The sequence below is a fragment of the Loxodonta africana genome, chromosome 8 (assembly GCF_030014295.1).
Source record: "Loxodonta africana isolate mLoxAfr1 chromosome 8, mLoxAfr1.hap2, whole genome shotgun sequence".
Taxonomy (NCBI): domain Eukaryota; kingdom Metazoa; phylum Chordata; class Mammalia; order Proboscidea; family Elephantidae; genus Loxodonta; species Loxodonta africana.
Genome location: NC_087349.1, coordinates 19,721,631 through 19,738,449, shown reverse-complemented (window position 1 = coordinate 19,738,449; position 16,819 = coordinate 19,721,631). Strand labels below are relative to the sequence as shown.

The 16,819-nt window shown below is 38.5% G+C and overlaps 2 protein-coding genes across 3 annotated transcripts in view; one reads left to right on the top strand and one right to left on the bottom strand.

Annotated features, from left to right (window-relative positions):
• The window catches only part of TMEM209 (transmembrane protein 209), a 37,204-nt gene extending 30,850 nt beyond the window's left edge, over positions 1–6,354 (bottom strand). For both annotated transcript variants that reach the window (XM_010587409.3, XM_003407274.4), the window contains exons 1-6: positions 6,252–6,354; positions 5,176–5,312; positions 5,009–5,067; positions 4,020–4,151; positions 3,333–3,574; positions 1,216–1,417 (exon numbers count right to left, since the gene is read on the bottom strand). In XM_010587409.3, coding sequence (XP_010585711.1) covers positions 1,216–1,417; positions 3,333–3,574; positions 4,020–4,151; positions 5,009–5,067; positions 5,176–5,312; positions 6,252–6,254 — 775 coding nt within the window. In that variant the 5' untranslated portion in view covers positions 6,255–6,354. The remainder of the gene's footprint in view (positions 1–1,215; positions 1,418–3,332; positions 3,575–4,019; positions 4,152–5,008; positions 5,068–5,175; positions 5,313–6,251) is intronic.
• Positions 5,307–16,485, top strand: SSMEM1 (serine rich single-pass membrane protein 1). Its single transcript, XM_003407275.3, has 3 exons — positions 5,307–8,406; positions 13,525–13,582; positions 15,989–16,485. The coding sequence occupies exons 1-3, from the start codon at positions 8,224–8,226 to the stop codon at positions 16,483–16,485; spliced, it is 738 nt and encodes a 245-aa protein (XP_003407323.1). The 5' UTR covers positions 5,307–8,223.
• The last annotated feature ends 334 nt before the right edge of the window (positions 16,486–16,819 follow it).

Genomic DNA, 16,819 nt, shown 5'->3' with positions numbered 1-16,819 from the left:
TCAAAAATAACAAAGATAATACTGATTTCTTTCTTTGACATATGTGGCACTTGCAGGCAAAATTAAATTAAAAGTCACTGGAGACTTCAAGTGACACAAAGAGCCATGGTCCAATAACTGGCTCCTCGGTTCCTCCAGGCTTTAGCTCCTGCTGTGCTTTCTACAGACATTCCCGAGAGGGAAAATCATTGCTCAGCTCAATAACCTAATTTGGTTTCTAACAATTGACTTTGTAATAATCAAATCTACCCAAACAGATTAAGATTTGCTAAACATTGTTTCCCAAGGTAAACTACGGGCTTTAAGGAAATACTAAAAGACAAGTTAAAAACTGTTCTGAAAAACAGCAGCACTTCTACACTAAACTCAGGCTCTCTCTCCCGCTAATATTTCCTTCCACCCTTACCTTCCTCCACCCCAACCTTCCAAAGGACTACCCTGAAAAGAGACAACTATCACTCAAACAATCTGCTATGTATGACTTTGAAAACGTTATTTCATAGCCATGACTTTTAAGTAGAAACTGTAACTTGCATTATATGAAAAAGCTTTCAATCTATTCTAGATGAAAGGTTAATGATTCTTCAGTTAGTTCAGCTATACTTTGCTTCTTAAATTTGGTGAACTTAATTCTAACTGCATAAAATTTATATTACACATAAGGTAAAATAAAACGTATTTCTCCCCTAAACTACATAAAGGTCTGCTAGTAAAAGAGATTTAAAAATTTATATACATAACCCAGAACTGAAACCATTCCCAAAGCCTACATTTTAGACAAAGATTAGATAAGCCTATAAACCAATGACACATGTGAGCAACATGCTTCTTAGTTCAAATATACGAGACCATATGGGTAACTTCTGCCCAAAAACAAGAAGAAAAGGCAGGAATGGACAGGAATTGGACAAATGGAAACAGGCAACCTGGGGTGAAAAGGGGGAACATGATGTCACATTGTAAGAACTGCAACCAATGTCACAAAATAATATGTATACAAATTTTTGAATGAGAAATTAACTTGAGCTATAAACTTTCGCCTAAAGTACAATAAAATTTTTTTTAAAAATGAGGGAAAAAAAAAAAAGATCATCATCTGGCCAAGAGGGGTAAAATTCATATATAGGTATCAAAGTAATGAAAATAATAGTCTAAGAATTATGTAAAGTGACATAAAAAATGTGTACATTAGATCTAAATAAAATATGTATGTACCCAGCTTAACTCTATGCTGCTTCTCTTCTTCACTTCTCAGAAAAGTATCCAAAGTTCGGAGGTCTGTCATGTAGTCTTCTTTGTCCGTAGGTGAGTTATAGACGGTGGGTGAAGAACGGTAGCGAGATCTCAACCCGCTGCTCTCCACTGGTCCAACAGTGGTAGGGTATGGAGAAGAGGAAGAGGGACTGTAGCTTGTCAACTACACAAAACAAAAGACCCTTATTTGTGATACATGATACAGCATGGGTGAATGGATTTTAAAAGCATTATGCTGAGTGAAATAAGTCAGTCACAAAAGGACAAATATACAATCCCACTTATATGAAATAGGCAAATATATAGAGATCAAAGATCATTGGTTGCCAGGAGTGGGAGAGAAGGGGAAAGGGAGAGTCATTGCTTAGGGGACACTAAGTTTCTATTTACGGTAGCAGAATAATTTGGAAACCAAAAACCAAACCAAACCCACTGCCATCAAGTGGATGCCAAGTCACAGCGACCCTAAGGGACGTTGGTAGTAGTTGCGCAACATGATGAACATAACCAATGCCACTGTCTTACACATGTAGAAAATAGTGAATTGGCAAATGTTTTGTTATATTTTTACCACCATAAAAAAAAGAACTTTATTTTTCTTTGACTGAAAATATACTGTTTTGCTTGACTGTAAAAGTAACATATGCATATTTAAAAAGATAAAAAGTATAAAGAAAATAAGTAACACCTATAACCTTTTTTTTTTTTTACCCAGAGATGATATAATCCTTTTACACATTTTATGTATTTTAAATCTTTAAAATGGTAATATCAATGTATTTTTGTTTTTACATAATTGAAACAATACCATTCAACTTTATATCTTTTTTTTTTTAATTAAATATTTTCCAAAAAAATCCTTATAAACATTATCCTTACTGGCTATACTTTATTGTATGAATATACCACAGTTTCTTTTTGCATTCTCTTATTCTGGACATTTAGACTTCCTGCAAGTTTTGGCTACTGTAAATATTATGATGAACACCTTTGTACGTAAGTCTTTACTTGAATTTTTGATGACTTCCTTTAGGACAGATTACTAAAACTGAAATTATTTAGTCAACGCACATGAACGTTTTTAATTCATATTCCTACTCTACCAAATGAAAATGTTGCACTAAGTTATACTCCTATCTCTGTGCTAAAATTCCATACTACAAGTTACCCAGGTAATAAAATCTAGAGAACTCTGTAGAAGTTAAATATTATAAGGAAATGGATATAGAAATATTACACAAAAGGGCAAAGGCAAATATGGTATCGGTTTTATTTCCAGATGTTCCTCTTTTTTATGGGTTTGAAACCCTGGTGGCATAGTGGTTAAGAGCTACGGCTGCTAACCAAAGGGTCAGTAGTTCGAATCCGCCAGGCACTCCTTGGAAACTCTATGGGGCAGTTCTACTCTGTTCTACAGGGTCACTATGAGTCAAAATTGACTCAACAGCAACCAGTTAGTTATGGGTTTTTAAAGGCATATGCTTCAGATAGGAGTCATGATTTCAAATTTGTGAATTCTGCTTCTATCAAGCCTAAAAATTAGAACAAAAGCCCACATTACTGTGGAAGTTGGAATGAAGGTTTCTACTTATCTCATAGGGAAAAGGCCAGATCAAGAGTCAAACTACATGACAACCCGTTTTTAGTTTAGAAGACACTCTAACAGGAAGAAAAGCATTACAGTTCAATACAGATACGCAAAAAAAAAAAAAAAAATTTTTTTTTTAAGGCTTCACATAAAGAAGCAAAGAAAGAGGGAAAACGTGAGGAAAGGAAATTAAAGTACAACATTATAGCTTCAACTTTTTTAAAACTGAAAGCTCTAGATGGTGAACCTCGGTTGGTTATCATTGCAAATGCTAAATTTTTTCTTGTCCATTTTAAGACATGTGAAGAACTTCCGACTAGGTATCAGGAAATCTTAGCTCTTTACTAAATGGGTGATTTTGGCAAGTCAACTTCCTACTGTTCCTCAATTTCCTCATACATAAAATGAGAAGTTTTGACTCACTAGATGTTTCTGCAGGTAACTCCCAATTCTAAACTAACGTGACTAGCCAAAAGAAAAGAGTTATTACCTTATTATAACCACTGATAGGTGAGTAGGTCACTCCAGGGCTGTACGAACCACTGCTACCTGACGACAGACCTTGCAGTTGAGGGCTATATCCAGCCATACAGCTGGTGGTGAACTTGGGGCTGGTGCTGGGTGAACGAGAGGGGCTATAACTCAATACACTCTGACCTTGAATTGAAGGGGAAGGTGGAGAGGGAGGGATTTGAGTTGCTGCAAGGTCATGTGGAGGAGTCGTTTGCACAACTAGAAAGAAAGAAAAAAAAAAAAACACAAAAAGAATCTGAAAACAGATTTAAGGAACTGAGTCTTGTTCTTCAAGAAAAAGGAGAGTAATGAGAAGACTTGGTTGTTAAATTACATGAAGTATTATTACCAAAGAACACAAATCAGTTTACTGTTTTCATTGAGTTAGAATCATAAGAAATTGGCAACGGTTAGTCATTTAATTTTAATTAAACAATGGAACAAACTTCCATAAGGCTGTTGAATGTTTGTTCCATTCCATTTATACAAACAGGAATGATAATCACTGGCCTTAAGACAATTTATTGTAGACGTGATTAATATAGTTGAATTAGATGGCCTTAGAAGTCCCTTCCAGCTCTGAGTCCAAGAAAAGGGAACATTTAACTGAGAAAGATTTATTGCCAACCTTTCCTCACTTTTGCAAGAGATGTAAAACACCTACCAGCTGTTTTCAACCCTAAAAGTGTTTGCTGTCCAGGGCTAACAACCAGACTTGTTGGTGCCACGGTATATTTAAAGTATCTCCAAAAATCAAATAACGCATTCAGGCTGAAGAGAGATGCAAGGGCAAGCTCTAGAAGAGAACAATAATTTATTTTTTAAAAAAGACATGGGGGTGGGGGGGGGGAGACAAAACCCTCCATACTCCAGCAAATTAACACTAACAACAAAAGCTTTAAAACCAACTCCTTATTCCTCATAACAGCCACCATTTAATGAATATCTATTCTATGTAGGGCATTTACTAGTGACTTGCAAACTATTATCATTAATCCTTAAATCTTGTACGATAAATATTATCACTTTGATTTTAAAGACCAGTGAATAGTCTCAGAGAAGCCAAGTGACTTGGTGAGAGCCCACAGCCAGTTAGTGAAACCACCATTCTAACTCAAGTCTCCAGATTCTAAAGCCCTTGGTCTTCCTCTTGCCACATCATCTCTCTACCACAGATTTTAAAGTACGTATTAGACTATGAGATTCACTTTAACATCCATGAAAACTCTTTATACCCAGGGACTGTGGAAGAACAGACAGAGGAGGTAAAAAGGAAATTGAGGAAAGCATCAAGGGAGTAGATGCCTGGGGTAGTCTTGAAAAATGAAAAGATTTTCACTAGACAGGGAAGTAGGGAGGGTATTTGAGGGAGAGTAACAAATACAAATCCCAGCATCTCCAAACTTTATTTTTCCTCACAGAACTCAGGATTATCTGAAATTGTACTGCTCATTAATTTGATTGTTTCTTCCAATGTTCCTTCCATGAGGGCAGGGTTTATCTTGTTCCCTTCCTGTTGTATTCCCAGTTTTTGGAACATAGTGGAAATCAAATATTTGTTGAATTAAAGAATGAATACTAAGCTGAATTAAACCTGATGCAGTTTTTCATTGATAAAGTAAATCTAAATTACAGTGAAAATTGATTACTTACCAATATACCAGAGGGGCCAGTATGTCACATTATAATATGAACTTATCAATTTTCCAGTCCTGAAAAAAATCAGAAAGCCTTTTTCATTATTTTAAAAAACAAAACCACAAAATCCTGTGGAACCAACCACTGGCTTCTTACATTTTCTTTTCGGTTAATTAACTTACATTTCTGTATATATCATTCCAGCCATAGATACATTAAGGAGTCCCCAGGCTAAAACCACTTTCCTGGCTTCGGTTTCTTTCCTCATCTTGATGGTTCTGTCAATAAGGGAAGCACTAGGGTTGGGTTCCCCTTTCATCTATTTGAAGACAAAAAAGCCCAGGAATTAAAAAAACAAACTGCCTCCCCATGTAAGAAATCAAACCTTTGTCCTTTATAAAACAACAAAAACCCTGTGTAACAAAAGGTAACTAAAAATGGCACATACGTATTCATTTAAGAAATGTCTTACCAAGACCTTTTACATATTGATATATGAAACGGGAACCCTAAAGCATGCCTTCAAAGGCACTATAATCAACAGAGAACTGGCTGATTCCTTCAGAGAACAATTCAGTGCTTCCAATAAATAAAACACTTTATTTTGTAATTTCGGGATTGGTAAGTACGTCTGCAACTACACCGTATTTTATTTTTGGAGTGTCACAAGAACTAGCCCAAAGGCGAATTTAAGAAACTCAAAATACCAAGTATGAGGAGAAAATATTTAATATAAGCCCTAAAGGCTCTCCTCTTACATCTTCATAAAGCCACTAGGAAACACTCTGCCCTCGGCGGTGTATACCAAGGACCTCCGTTTTGTGCTGCTGATAAAACTATAGGGGTTGTCCATATTAAGTTTTGAGAAGGGCAAGTACCCACGGTGTGAAGGGAGAGGGAGTGCACTGTTTTGGTTCACATTGGGATTTTTATTTCCTTTGTTTTGCCAGGCCTCTACTCTTGGGGACAAGGGTAAAACTTGTTCCAACTATATAGAGTCGTACCCTACTGGGTACAGAGCCGTCCCCTTCCCGCCACGCAGCCCCGCGTGAAAGATCCCATTGCGCGAGCTTCCTTCGCCGGCTCCCTCGACACAAACTTTAGCAACCCCCATTGCTTCTTTCCTCCCAATAAGGGTGGCGGAACGCCTGCTACATTCTCCCTTAGCTGAGACCCCCGCAGATCAGCAGGCGCGGAACTTCCACAACCCGCGTGGACTCCACGTCCAAGAATGACAAAGATGACCCCGAAAACGCACCATAGTCTTCGGCGGGAAGCCGCGGGCTCGCGACACTCCCTACTGCACATGCGCAAAACAGTGCTAAGCCTGGAGAGGCCGGCGTGGCGGTTACCGGAAGGACTGGATCTCCTCTTCTCGCGAGAAGAGGGAGGTGGGGGCGGGATGGAGGCTAGGAACGTTACCAAGGAAACAGCTCTGGGGCCTCTTGCTGCTGCTCAGCTTCTGGGGAAGAAAACTGAACCCTGCGTTGAGACCTGGTTCTCATCAGCAGTAAAAAGTAATAATTCTAAGAAAACAAAACCAAACCAAACCCACTGCCGTCGTGTATATATTTATATGCATATCTATATAACTATAAAAAAATATGCATATATATAATTATACAAAATTTTAGCTTCTTTAGGGCATCTACGAGCACATTTTTTTGCGGATTTTATTAAGCAGGTGGTTAATAGTAGGATATAGAGTACGTGATAATGTGTCCGGACACCATCAGCAATGACAAAGCTATTCTTACCTCCCTGTGAGAACACAGAACAAAAAAATCAAGTGTTCTGACCCAATGTAAATTCTTAAATATCCATGTAACCAGGGTGCAGCAATAACAAGAAAACCCATAATCTCCAGATAAATGTTCTATTCTTGACGTTGTAAGCAGTTTTGAGGTTTAAAAAAAATTTTTTTTCCCCTGCATATCCTTTGGTAGAACTTCTAATCCTGAGGAAAATGTCAGTTAGGGAGTTGAGTTTGGTTTTACTTAACACATAGAAACGCCTACAATGGGCCCTGACCAGACGAGGGGCTATGAAAATAGGAGCCCCATGGTTACTGCCTGGAGGAGCTCAGCCCGAAGTGTGCAAGAAGGGCAGGTGGGGTGGGCTTCGCCCATGGGCTTCCTGGAGGAGGCCACGCAGAGCTAAGGCAGACATCCAGCGGCCCGGAAACGCAGGGCACAGGGACTCACAGTTGGGGATACGGAGAAGGGAGCCCCTGTAAAAACCTCGTGCCATGTCACAAGTTAGTGGATTTTTATATCACTCACATCCCAATGACCAAATTATTCCCAAAATGCTCAAGTTCAAATACAAGAAAATGAAGTAATCTTCTTGCAGTGTTGCATATTAATGAAAATCCTCAGGTATGCTATACTTTTAAAGATCTAACATTTTTTTTAAGTGGGTTTTTTAAAAAATATTATTTTTAGATTGCCTTAACAGCAGCGGTGTTTTGCACTAGATTTAGAGATGAACCAACTTGAAAATGGTGAAAGGGTTCTACCTACAAATTAGAATACTTACCCCCTCCTTTCCTAGGAAATTGTATACATCAAATGTATACAATTGTACACATTTGATGTCATCTCTATTTTCCTTTTTAATGTGATCTCTAAGTTTTTGGGAAACTCTGGTAGCCTAATGGTTAAGTGCTAAGGCTGCTAATCAAAAGGTTGGCAGTTCAAATCCACCAGACCCTCCTTGGAAACTCTACAGGGCAGTTCTACTCTGTCCTATAGGGTCGCTATGAGTCGGAATCGACTCGACAATGGGCATATAAGTCTTTGTGAATTTATTCAAGGCTTAAGCACTACCATCCAAATCTGATGTACAGTTGGCACTAGAACTGCATGTGTTAATTTATAATGGTATTATGCATATAAAAAGACTAAAAAAAATGAACTGATACCTTAGAGGCTTAGATTTTAAAAACAACAATACGGTGTATACAGGTTTCAGGGAGAAAAAAGGTTAAAACAGAATGCGCCAATATTGAGGTACAGGGAAAAATACCATATAGACATTTGCAGAATGTAGATAAATCCTTCCAAAACCTTTTAGGAATCCAAGAAGCACTGGTCAGTTTCTGTCACGGTTGCTAAAGTGCATGTCATAATAGGTTGCCAAGGAAGTTGTCATACATCGTGGATGGAAATACTTCCCAGTCATCCTCTTCCCTTTGAACATGTTTTCTTAGTTTTAAGCAAGACGCCATCATGGGAGACCTTTTTTCCTTATTTTGGGAGATGGATCCTCCTCCCAAACCTTTAACTCTAACCATTCCAAATCAGGATTATGAATGCCAGAAGGATGACTCTTGTGTGGCAATAGGGAGCTTCCTGCTTTGGTACTTTGCCATTATCTCGGTCCTGATGTTCTTCTCTAGGACTTCTGTCTGGGTAGGATATCCTTTGTCGTTTAAAATATGTTTACTGTATACAAGGAGCCCCGGTAGCGTAGTTGATAAGCGCTCAGCCGCTAACCGGAGGGCCCGCGGTTGAACTCACCGGCCTTGGAAACCCTATTCTCTGAGGAGTAACTGGGTGGGCGGGGCAGCTAGTGCGCTGTGCTCTGGGCGGTGGTGTGGTGGTTGAGGTCAATAGTTCTAATCCACCAGGCGCTCCTTGGAAACTCTATGGGGCAGCTCTACTCTGTCCTACAGTGTCATTATGAGTCAGAATCGACTCGATGGCAGTGTTTTTTTTTTTTTTTTTTTAATTGGCCATCATAGTTTCTGTCCCCAGCTGTCAGAGATCATTCAGCAGTTTGACGCTCATTACCCTAGGCACTATTTTCTGTAGTTAGGCCCTTGCCAGGAGCCCTGGTGGTGCAGTGGTTAAGCGCTTGGCTGCTAGTCTGCTAACCGAAGAGTTGATGTTGGAACCCCTATCCTCCGTTCTGGAGAAAGATGTTGGCAATCTTCTTCTGTAAAGATTTACAGCCTTGGAAGCCCTATGGGGCAGTTCTACTGTGTCATACAGAGTAGCTATGAATCAGAATCGACTTGATGGCGTACAACAACAGTGTAAGGCTGAGGAGACCTGGTAGCATGATGGTTATAAGACCTTAGCTGCTAACCGAAAAGTCACCGGTTGGAACCCGTCAGCCTTTCTGTGGGAGACAGACCTGGTGATCTGCTCCTGTAAAGATTACAGACTAGGAAACCCTATGCCACAACCCTATGGGGCAGTTCTACTCTACCCATAGGGTCGTTGTGAGTTGCAATGGACGGGATAGTAACGGGTTACTGTATAACAGGGGATTGTCCATAAAATAAATTCACTTTACTTTGATGAAACTACTCTTTTTAAAAGTTCGTTTTCTAGTTTTAAAAATGACGCCACTGCATTCTAGAAAAATGTAGAAAACTTTGAAGAAGACAGTTTAAATGATTGTAATCCTATTAGCCAGAGATAACCACTGTTAACTTTTTGGAGCATGTTCTTCTAGTTTTGTTTTTCTTATTCTCTTTACCAATTTATCTCTATCCACCTCTCTATCTTTGATCTTACATAATTGGTGTTACATTGTATTTAATATCCTGCTGTCTTAACTTCCCCATTCATACAGCAATGCTTTTTATGACTGCATAATATAAATTTTAAAAATTCTGCAATTTTGAGACAGATAGTTTGCTTGCAGTCTATCCATATGCTATGTAATGCTGGGATAAACCTCTCAACTGGTCAATGACCTCCAAACTCCTTTTGCAGCCATCATACAAAAGTTGTCATTATATTTATAGGTGACATGTTGTAGGATTGTGACCTTTTTAGAAAGAGGCAATACACTCTCTGTAAGATGCAGAACTAAACAGAACTAAAGTCACCCTCTAGAACATCTATCAGGAGAAGAAATGCCATCCTCTGAGGAATGAGATAACCCACCTTATCAGGACTGTGAGGCTCCAACGTTATTGTGGGTAACTGAGCTCTTATAAATCGCTGACGTGAAATCCCGGCTGGCCATTAATCCCAGGCTGATGATTAATCAAACCACCATCATTTAGCATTACAGCCAGAATGCGCAGCCAAGATGGTGAGGGGAAGACTTCCTGTGTGTATGCCAGCTGGATTCCATTTGAATAATTAAAGGATCTCCCCTCTCCCCCAAGAAAAAGTTTCAACTAAAGTCCTAAATGCTTCTTAAGGTAAATACTTTGCAAAGGGAGGTTTAGAATAGTGATAGCTTATACACATCTTGGACTCCCTAGCTAAGTATATTGAATTTGTCTGGCCTGGCAAGAAAAGCTACTTTAGAAAATTAACCAAAAATTGAGATTGATCACTGGCAATTTCATCATGAAGCCTACTTAAGAGGTCTGAGCTATTCCTCTGCTTTCTTGCTTGTATCAGCTCTTTGGAGTAACAGAGCCCTGAGCTGTAAGGACCTCAGGAGACCATGTGGTCCAGCCTCCTGTTTGTAGGCAAGTAAGATACCGTTATTCCCTTTTTTATTGATAAGGTCCCAAGAAATTGACTTGTCCAATGTCGCACAATTGATTCGTGGCAGAGGGGGGAATAGACCCCGGTTTCCTTCACATTGTTTGCTTCGAAGCATAGTTTGAAATGTTGAATTATATCTATTCAGTGTGCATTAAAACTTTAATTATTTTAGAGGTTTCATCTTTCACTTTGTATCCTTATGGCAACTACAGTCAACTGGACTGCTTCAAGGGTCCCAGATTTGAAATCTGAGACCCATATGAGAACTAGTCAAGGAGGGTGGAATTTTTCCTTCACTTTGAACTTCATTTTCTCTGGTCAACTATGAGCCTTTATTTACAAACCTTGAAGTAATGGCAAAAGCGTGCTGGAAATATGGTGGTAATTATCCTCCAACGTGAAGCACACCGATTTCCTCTGAGTTTGCCACTGTTTAGGTGCGTTTGCTCTTTTGCTTTCACAGACTATAAGTATTAAGTTTAGTTCATGCATTTGTTTAGTGTTTGTTTAGACTGCTAGTGTTGGTATTTTTCAGTAATACTGGTTCAAACTCCTCATTTTACGGATGTGGAAACTGAACTTCAGATGTAGTAGGTGGCTTGATAAGATCACCGAGTTGATTAGGGGCAGAGAGGCAGAGTCATAGCCCAAGTTTCTCCACTGTTCTACTCTGCCCCTTAGGGCAGGCACGGCTGTTGTTTTTACTCACTAAGTCACACATAAAGACAGGTTCATAAAAATGCTTTTGGTAACCACAGTTCATATGATTTCACTTAGCTTGATGCAAAGTCTTTCTTTTGATTTTGGGATTAGATTTCCATTTGACATCAAATGTGGAAGCTTTTTGTGAAAATAATCTTAACATAATATCTGTTTTTAAGTACCTCTCCCCATCACAAAAGTTTGTGCATTATAGAAAACAGGAAAAGTACAAAGAACAAAATAAAAATCCCTCCAGATTACATAAAACTAATCAACCATTCCTCTTGCTTTTTTGGGTTACAGTAACCATTCTCTTAGTTTATAATCTAAAAGTTTAAGTTGTAAGATTAAACTTAGTTTAAGCTTATAAACCTGAAAGTTAACAGCAGTTGGTTGTGTTGTTAGCCGCTGTCGAGTCAATTCTGACTCATGGTGACTCTATAGGTGCAGAGTAGAACTCTACAGGGTTTTCAAGCCTGTGGCCTTTAGGAAGCAGATTACCACGCCTTGCCCTAAGTCAGAACTGACTCAACAGCAACTAACAATACCTCCCAACTACTGTTAACTTCTAGGTTTATAAACTTAATCTTTTAATGATTATTTCCATACGTATTACGTTTAAAATATTTGAGACTTCCGCAAAAGAAATTTTTAAAAAGTTGTTGTTAGGTGTCATCAAGTCAGTTCCAACTCATAGTGACCCTATGTACAACAGAACGAGATACTGCCTGATCCTGCGCCATTCTCACAATTGTTGCTATCTTAAAAGAGTACTTATAGTTTTCAGAGTATGGTTACTGTAACCCAAAAAGCAAGAGGAGTCCCTTAGAGGTACTTGCTCACCACTGTAGAGATCAAATATTGAGAAAGGAATGGGGCAGGGATCTAGATTGCAGTTATGAATGAATACCCAACCATGATCCTGTTTTCCTTGTTGTAGAAAACTTGAAATATTAGAAGGAAAAAAAATTCACGGCTTCACTACTCAAAGGCAACCATTGTTAACACTTGCGTGCATTGCATAAGGTCTTTTTTCTTTTCAAGCTTGTAGCTAAATTGTGGAGATACTGCATGTACAAATTTGCATCTTGATTTTTAACTTCGTGTGGTAACACTTATTTTCTCATGTTACAACATTCTTTTATTATCATTTTTATAACCGTATATTATATGACTGGAAACCCTGGTGGTGTAGTGGTTAAGAGCTACGTCTGCTAACCAAAAGGTCAGCAGTTCGAATCCACCAGGCACTCCTTGGAAACTCGGTGGGGCAGTGCTACTCTGTCCTGTAGGGTTGCTATGAGTCGGAATGGACTTGACGGCAATGGGTTTCGGGTTATATTATATGACTGTAGTATAATTTGCTTAACTGTTGCCTACTTTTGAATTTTGGACTTTATACTGTGATGAATATTTCTGTGGGGGATTATTTCCTCATGATAGAGTCCCCCGAAGAAGAATTATGTATCAGAGAAGTTATGAATATTTCTAAAATTTTTGATACATCCGAAAAGAATTGCTTTACATTTGTGTCTTATGGCATCATCATTTTCAGCATCAAAAATTGGGACACTGGTCTGAGAAACGGAACAAATTTATTTATGGAATTTTAGAGGAGAATATTTGAAATTACATCTCTTCAGAGAAATCTATTTCTTCTAGTTACGATATTCACAGATAATACATTATGGTTACATTTTGGAGGAAACTTACCGAAGGATTTAGGAGATACTAACTCAAAAAACCCATTGCTGTCGAATTGATTCCGACTCATAGCGACCCTATAGGACAGAGTAGAACTGCCCGATAGACTTTCCAAGGAGCACCTGGTGGATTTGAACTGCTGACCTTTTGCTTAGCAGCCATAGCACTTAACCACTACACCGCCAGGGTTTCCATTAAGTACGTGAATTCAGGCAAAGATATTGAATGTATTTAGATGTCTTGAATCAGACATCTTGCTTAAAGAACTATCAGTAATGTGACCTAATCATATGTCCTTAAAAAAGTAGTTTTAAGTAATCTGGAGTACTATCAGATCTATTTTTAAACCAAATTGTTCTGTAATGTAAACGGGTCCAGGAAAACTTTATAATCTATTCTGCCGTACCGATATTATTTTATTTCAAGTCTTTGTTGTATTTTGCTTGGTTCAAAACATTTTGGCAGACTGTATTATCAAATTTTAGTCTTCCTAATATTTGGCAGAAATAGGACCACTACAGACAAGAACTCAAAAAATACTCACTGAACGGCACTGAGTGTTTAAAATTAAACATTGTCGAAGGGCCTAAGGCAATAGTATTTCTTAACAATAGTGAAAAACAACAGACTGAGAATCACCATTACTAATCTACATTTCCAACACAGATTTCTGCGAAAAACAAAAAAGATGGAGACAGTGGGACCAGCGCTTCAGTAAGTAAAGGTGAGAGCCAGTACATATTTGGTGTTAGGCTGTGATGAGAGAAATATGTTCTGAGTGTGGAAAGTAGACAAAAGAGGTGAACAGCTAAGAGTGTTGTAGGGCCTCTCCACACCAGTGGAATCCTGTTGGGCAAGCTCCTTGGTCACTATGAGTCGGAATTGACTTGAAGGTCCCTAACAACACACAATAGTGCAGAAGGTCAGTTTAGCTGCTCTGGCAGAGCTGCTAGAGGGCATGACTGACTGGTAGGCAGAGCTCAAGTTCTCTTTCACTCCTCAGCATTCTCCCATCACACAGCCTTCTCATTCCTTTATCGCTGGTGTTACTACAGGATTAAGAGCTACATACAATAACATCTTTTTCAATAACCTATAAGCTAAACAGTTGTTTAGTTTAAAGATGACTTAATGGGATAATTTTGACTCATGATTTGAAAGTTTTTCTCAGAGTGATAGATTCAGGGGTTCCTTCAGTGTCAATGATCCAGCAAGTCTGAATTCTGAAAGAGTTTAGAATTCTGTTCCTTATTTTTCCACCTTTTGATCAGGATTCATCTACTTATTCCTTGATCAAAATGGTCAATAATGGTAGCTGGGCACTATCCAGTTCTTCTGGTCTCATGAGTAAGCACTGTTTAGTTAAATTGGTAAGGAATGTTTGCCATGAACATTGCACTCTTTTAAAGAATTATCTACATGAGATCAAATTATCAACTGCAACTCTAAAGCACAGATGAGAAATTTTGGGGGTAGTGAGTCTCAGTCAATGGTAGTGAAACCATATGGGTAGAGACAGTGAGAATGGTGACACAACATGAAGAATGTAACTAATGTTATTGAATTGTACATGTAGAAATGGATGAATGGGCATATGTTCTACTGTGTTTATTTTCATCAAAATTAAAATAAATTCACCCCCCCCAATTAAAATAAAACCTCTAATAGGTGCTGTGCTGGTAAATGTTTATCAACTGGCTCTCCAAAAATGTGTGTGTGTGTATATACATTAAAAAAAATACATATGTTTACTAAAATTTTTACTGACATAAAGGATATATATCATAAAATACAATTTACAAATAATAAAATATGTAATACTTTTATGTGATTGTTGCGTATAGCCATTTGATTCTCACAAAAGGCTTTCCTTGATTTTTGCCAAACACTTGCATCCCTAGGCAACCTATAGCTGTGATTGGTGAACAAGTGTAGTTCCAACGTGGATGTTACTTTAAGTGAAGGAGTAAGAGGGAAGTGAAACAGGAAGATGTATGTTAGAACTTGACCGGGTTGTCAGTGATGTGAGTGATTTTGTTGAGTTCGAAAAGTTTTAGAATATTGTTGTTAGGTGCCATCGAGTTGGTTCTGACTTATAGAGACTCTACGTACAGCAGAGTAAAAACACCGCCCGATCCTGCACCATCTTCACAAGGGTTGTTGTGTTTAAGCCTATTGTTGTAGCCACTGTGTCAGCCCATCTCGTTGAGTTATAGAATACTGGAAGAAAATTTCCTCATTTTTTTGTGTGTGCTATTTTTTTTATTCACATGTAGTAGCTACAGGCATGACACATTTAAATGTCATCTGCGTTAGTAACCTGTTCTGCATCACTTAAGCCTAGACAATCAACAAAATTATTAATCAAGCCCCAATTTTGAGTGCTTGCTAATTTTTATGGTGTAAGTATTCCCACCAAAGCGGATCTCAAGCTACCAACGTGGTGTTTCTGGATGTTTCTTGATGTTGGGAAGACATGTGCAGTAGTGCACCATTGCATAGTGTTTCCACCAACCAGATACAACAGACAGAGATACCTTTAAGAGCATAAATCATAATAAGATATAGTAAAATAATTAGAAAGTGATGGGTTTTGAGTATATTAACTTTATTTTTAATAAATTGATTTAATAGTAAGTTTATATAATTTTTTTAATAATGACTGTTTAACAACTCTCTTGCAAAATTCCTGAAACTTTATCAGCTCTTATGAGCTGGTTTGAGCCAGCTCCAGCACACCACTGCATAGAGAATGATTGTTTTTAGTTTCCTGCCAACTAAATCACATTCGTATTACACTTGAAGCCTCAAAAATTCAGGGCAAAGGAAAAAAAAGACAGAACTTTCTGAAAAGTTTAGAGACCTTTCCCCTTGATCTTATATTGAGGGTCCACAAAACTTCTAAAGTGATATGTCAAGCCCCTCTCTGACCCATCTGGTCTGTAGGAGATGGGGTCTGGTACTGGACAATGCAGTCAGCTGCCAACGCTGCAAATGACTCAAGAAAAGTGGTGGCTTGGCAGCTGGCCACTAAGAGTAAGCCCACACACCCCTAGATTTCCTTAGGTCATATGAAGTTATAGTAGCCAACAATTTGCCTGACTTGTTGATTTGTTTTGTTGGTTTTTAGCAAGCAAAGATGCTTCCTATAAGGAGCACAGCAAAGATGCTACCTGGGACTCTTTACAAACAATGAAGAAACCAAAGCATGTCCATCTGACCCCTGTAACTGACTCAGAAGTGGCTTTGATCAATGCCTATCTTGAACAAAGACGAGCCGGGCGCCATTCTCAACTTAACCAGAGGAATCAGATCCAACATGACAGTGATACTACCGAGTATGACAGTGAAGAATCTAACTCTGGACCCTCCTCGTGGAAGGAGAGTGCAAGTGAACACCAGCCATCACCAGCCGGTATCAAGAGGAGAAAAATAGTACAGAGGCAAAAGAATCTGGGAAGTTACCAGATCAGGGAGAGGCCCTGCCTCCACTGCAAAGCCATGAGAACCAATGAGTGGTTGACGCGCCATTTCCTTCAAAACACTTCAGTAGCAACTCTAAAGAAGGCAGATACTGAAGAGGAAAATTCTATACCTGACATTAACACAAAATTCAGTAAATTTTGAGCTTTACGAACTCTTTACCTTACTTGAAGCCAAATGAAAGAGGTGACTAAAACACGAAAACCCACCAGAGCTCTAGGTAAAGAGACTTTTACAATAAAGTCTCTCAACTAACAAAAAATGCACTTGGAACCCAAGAGGTAAAATTTCAGACAAATCTTTGTCTAAAAACAGACCCGTGAATTTGTTTATGGCACCACTGGAACATCAAAGATCTGTATCCACTGTAATTTCTACTTAAAAGAGCACAAGGCATATATTTTATGCCTTGAATGTATGTATTTTGTTTATGTCTGCAATACAAATAAGGAACCTCTTTGAAATTATACTATTTGAG

Coding starts and splice junctions, on each gene's coding strand:
- SSMEM1 (XM_003407275.3), top strand. CDS start 8,224: ATGGGAGACCTTTTTTCCTTATTTTGGGAGATGGATCCTCCTCCCAAA. Junction 8,407..13,524: donor TCTCTAGGACTTCTGTCTGG/GTAGGATATCCT, acceptor TTTCCAACACAG/ATTTCTGCGAAAAACAAAAA. Junction 13,583..15,988: donor CAGCGCTTCAGTAAGTAAAG/GTGAGAGCCAGT, acceptor GTTGGTTTTTAG/CAAGCAAAGATGCTTCCTAT.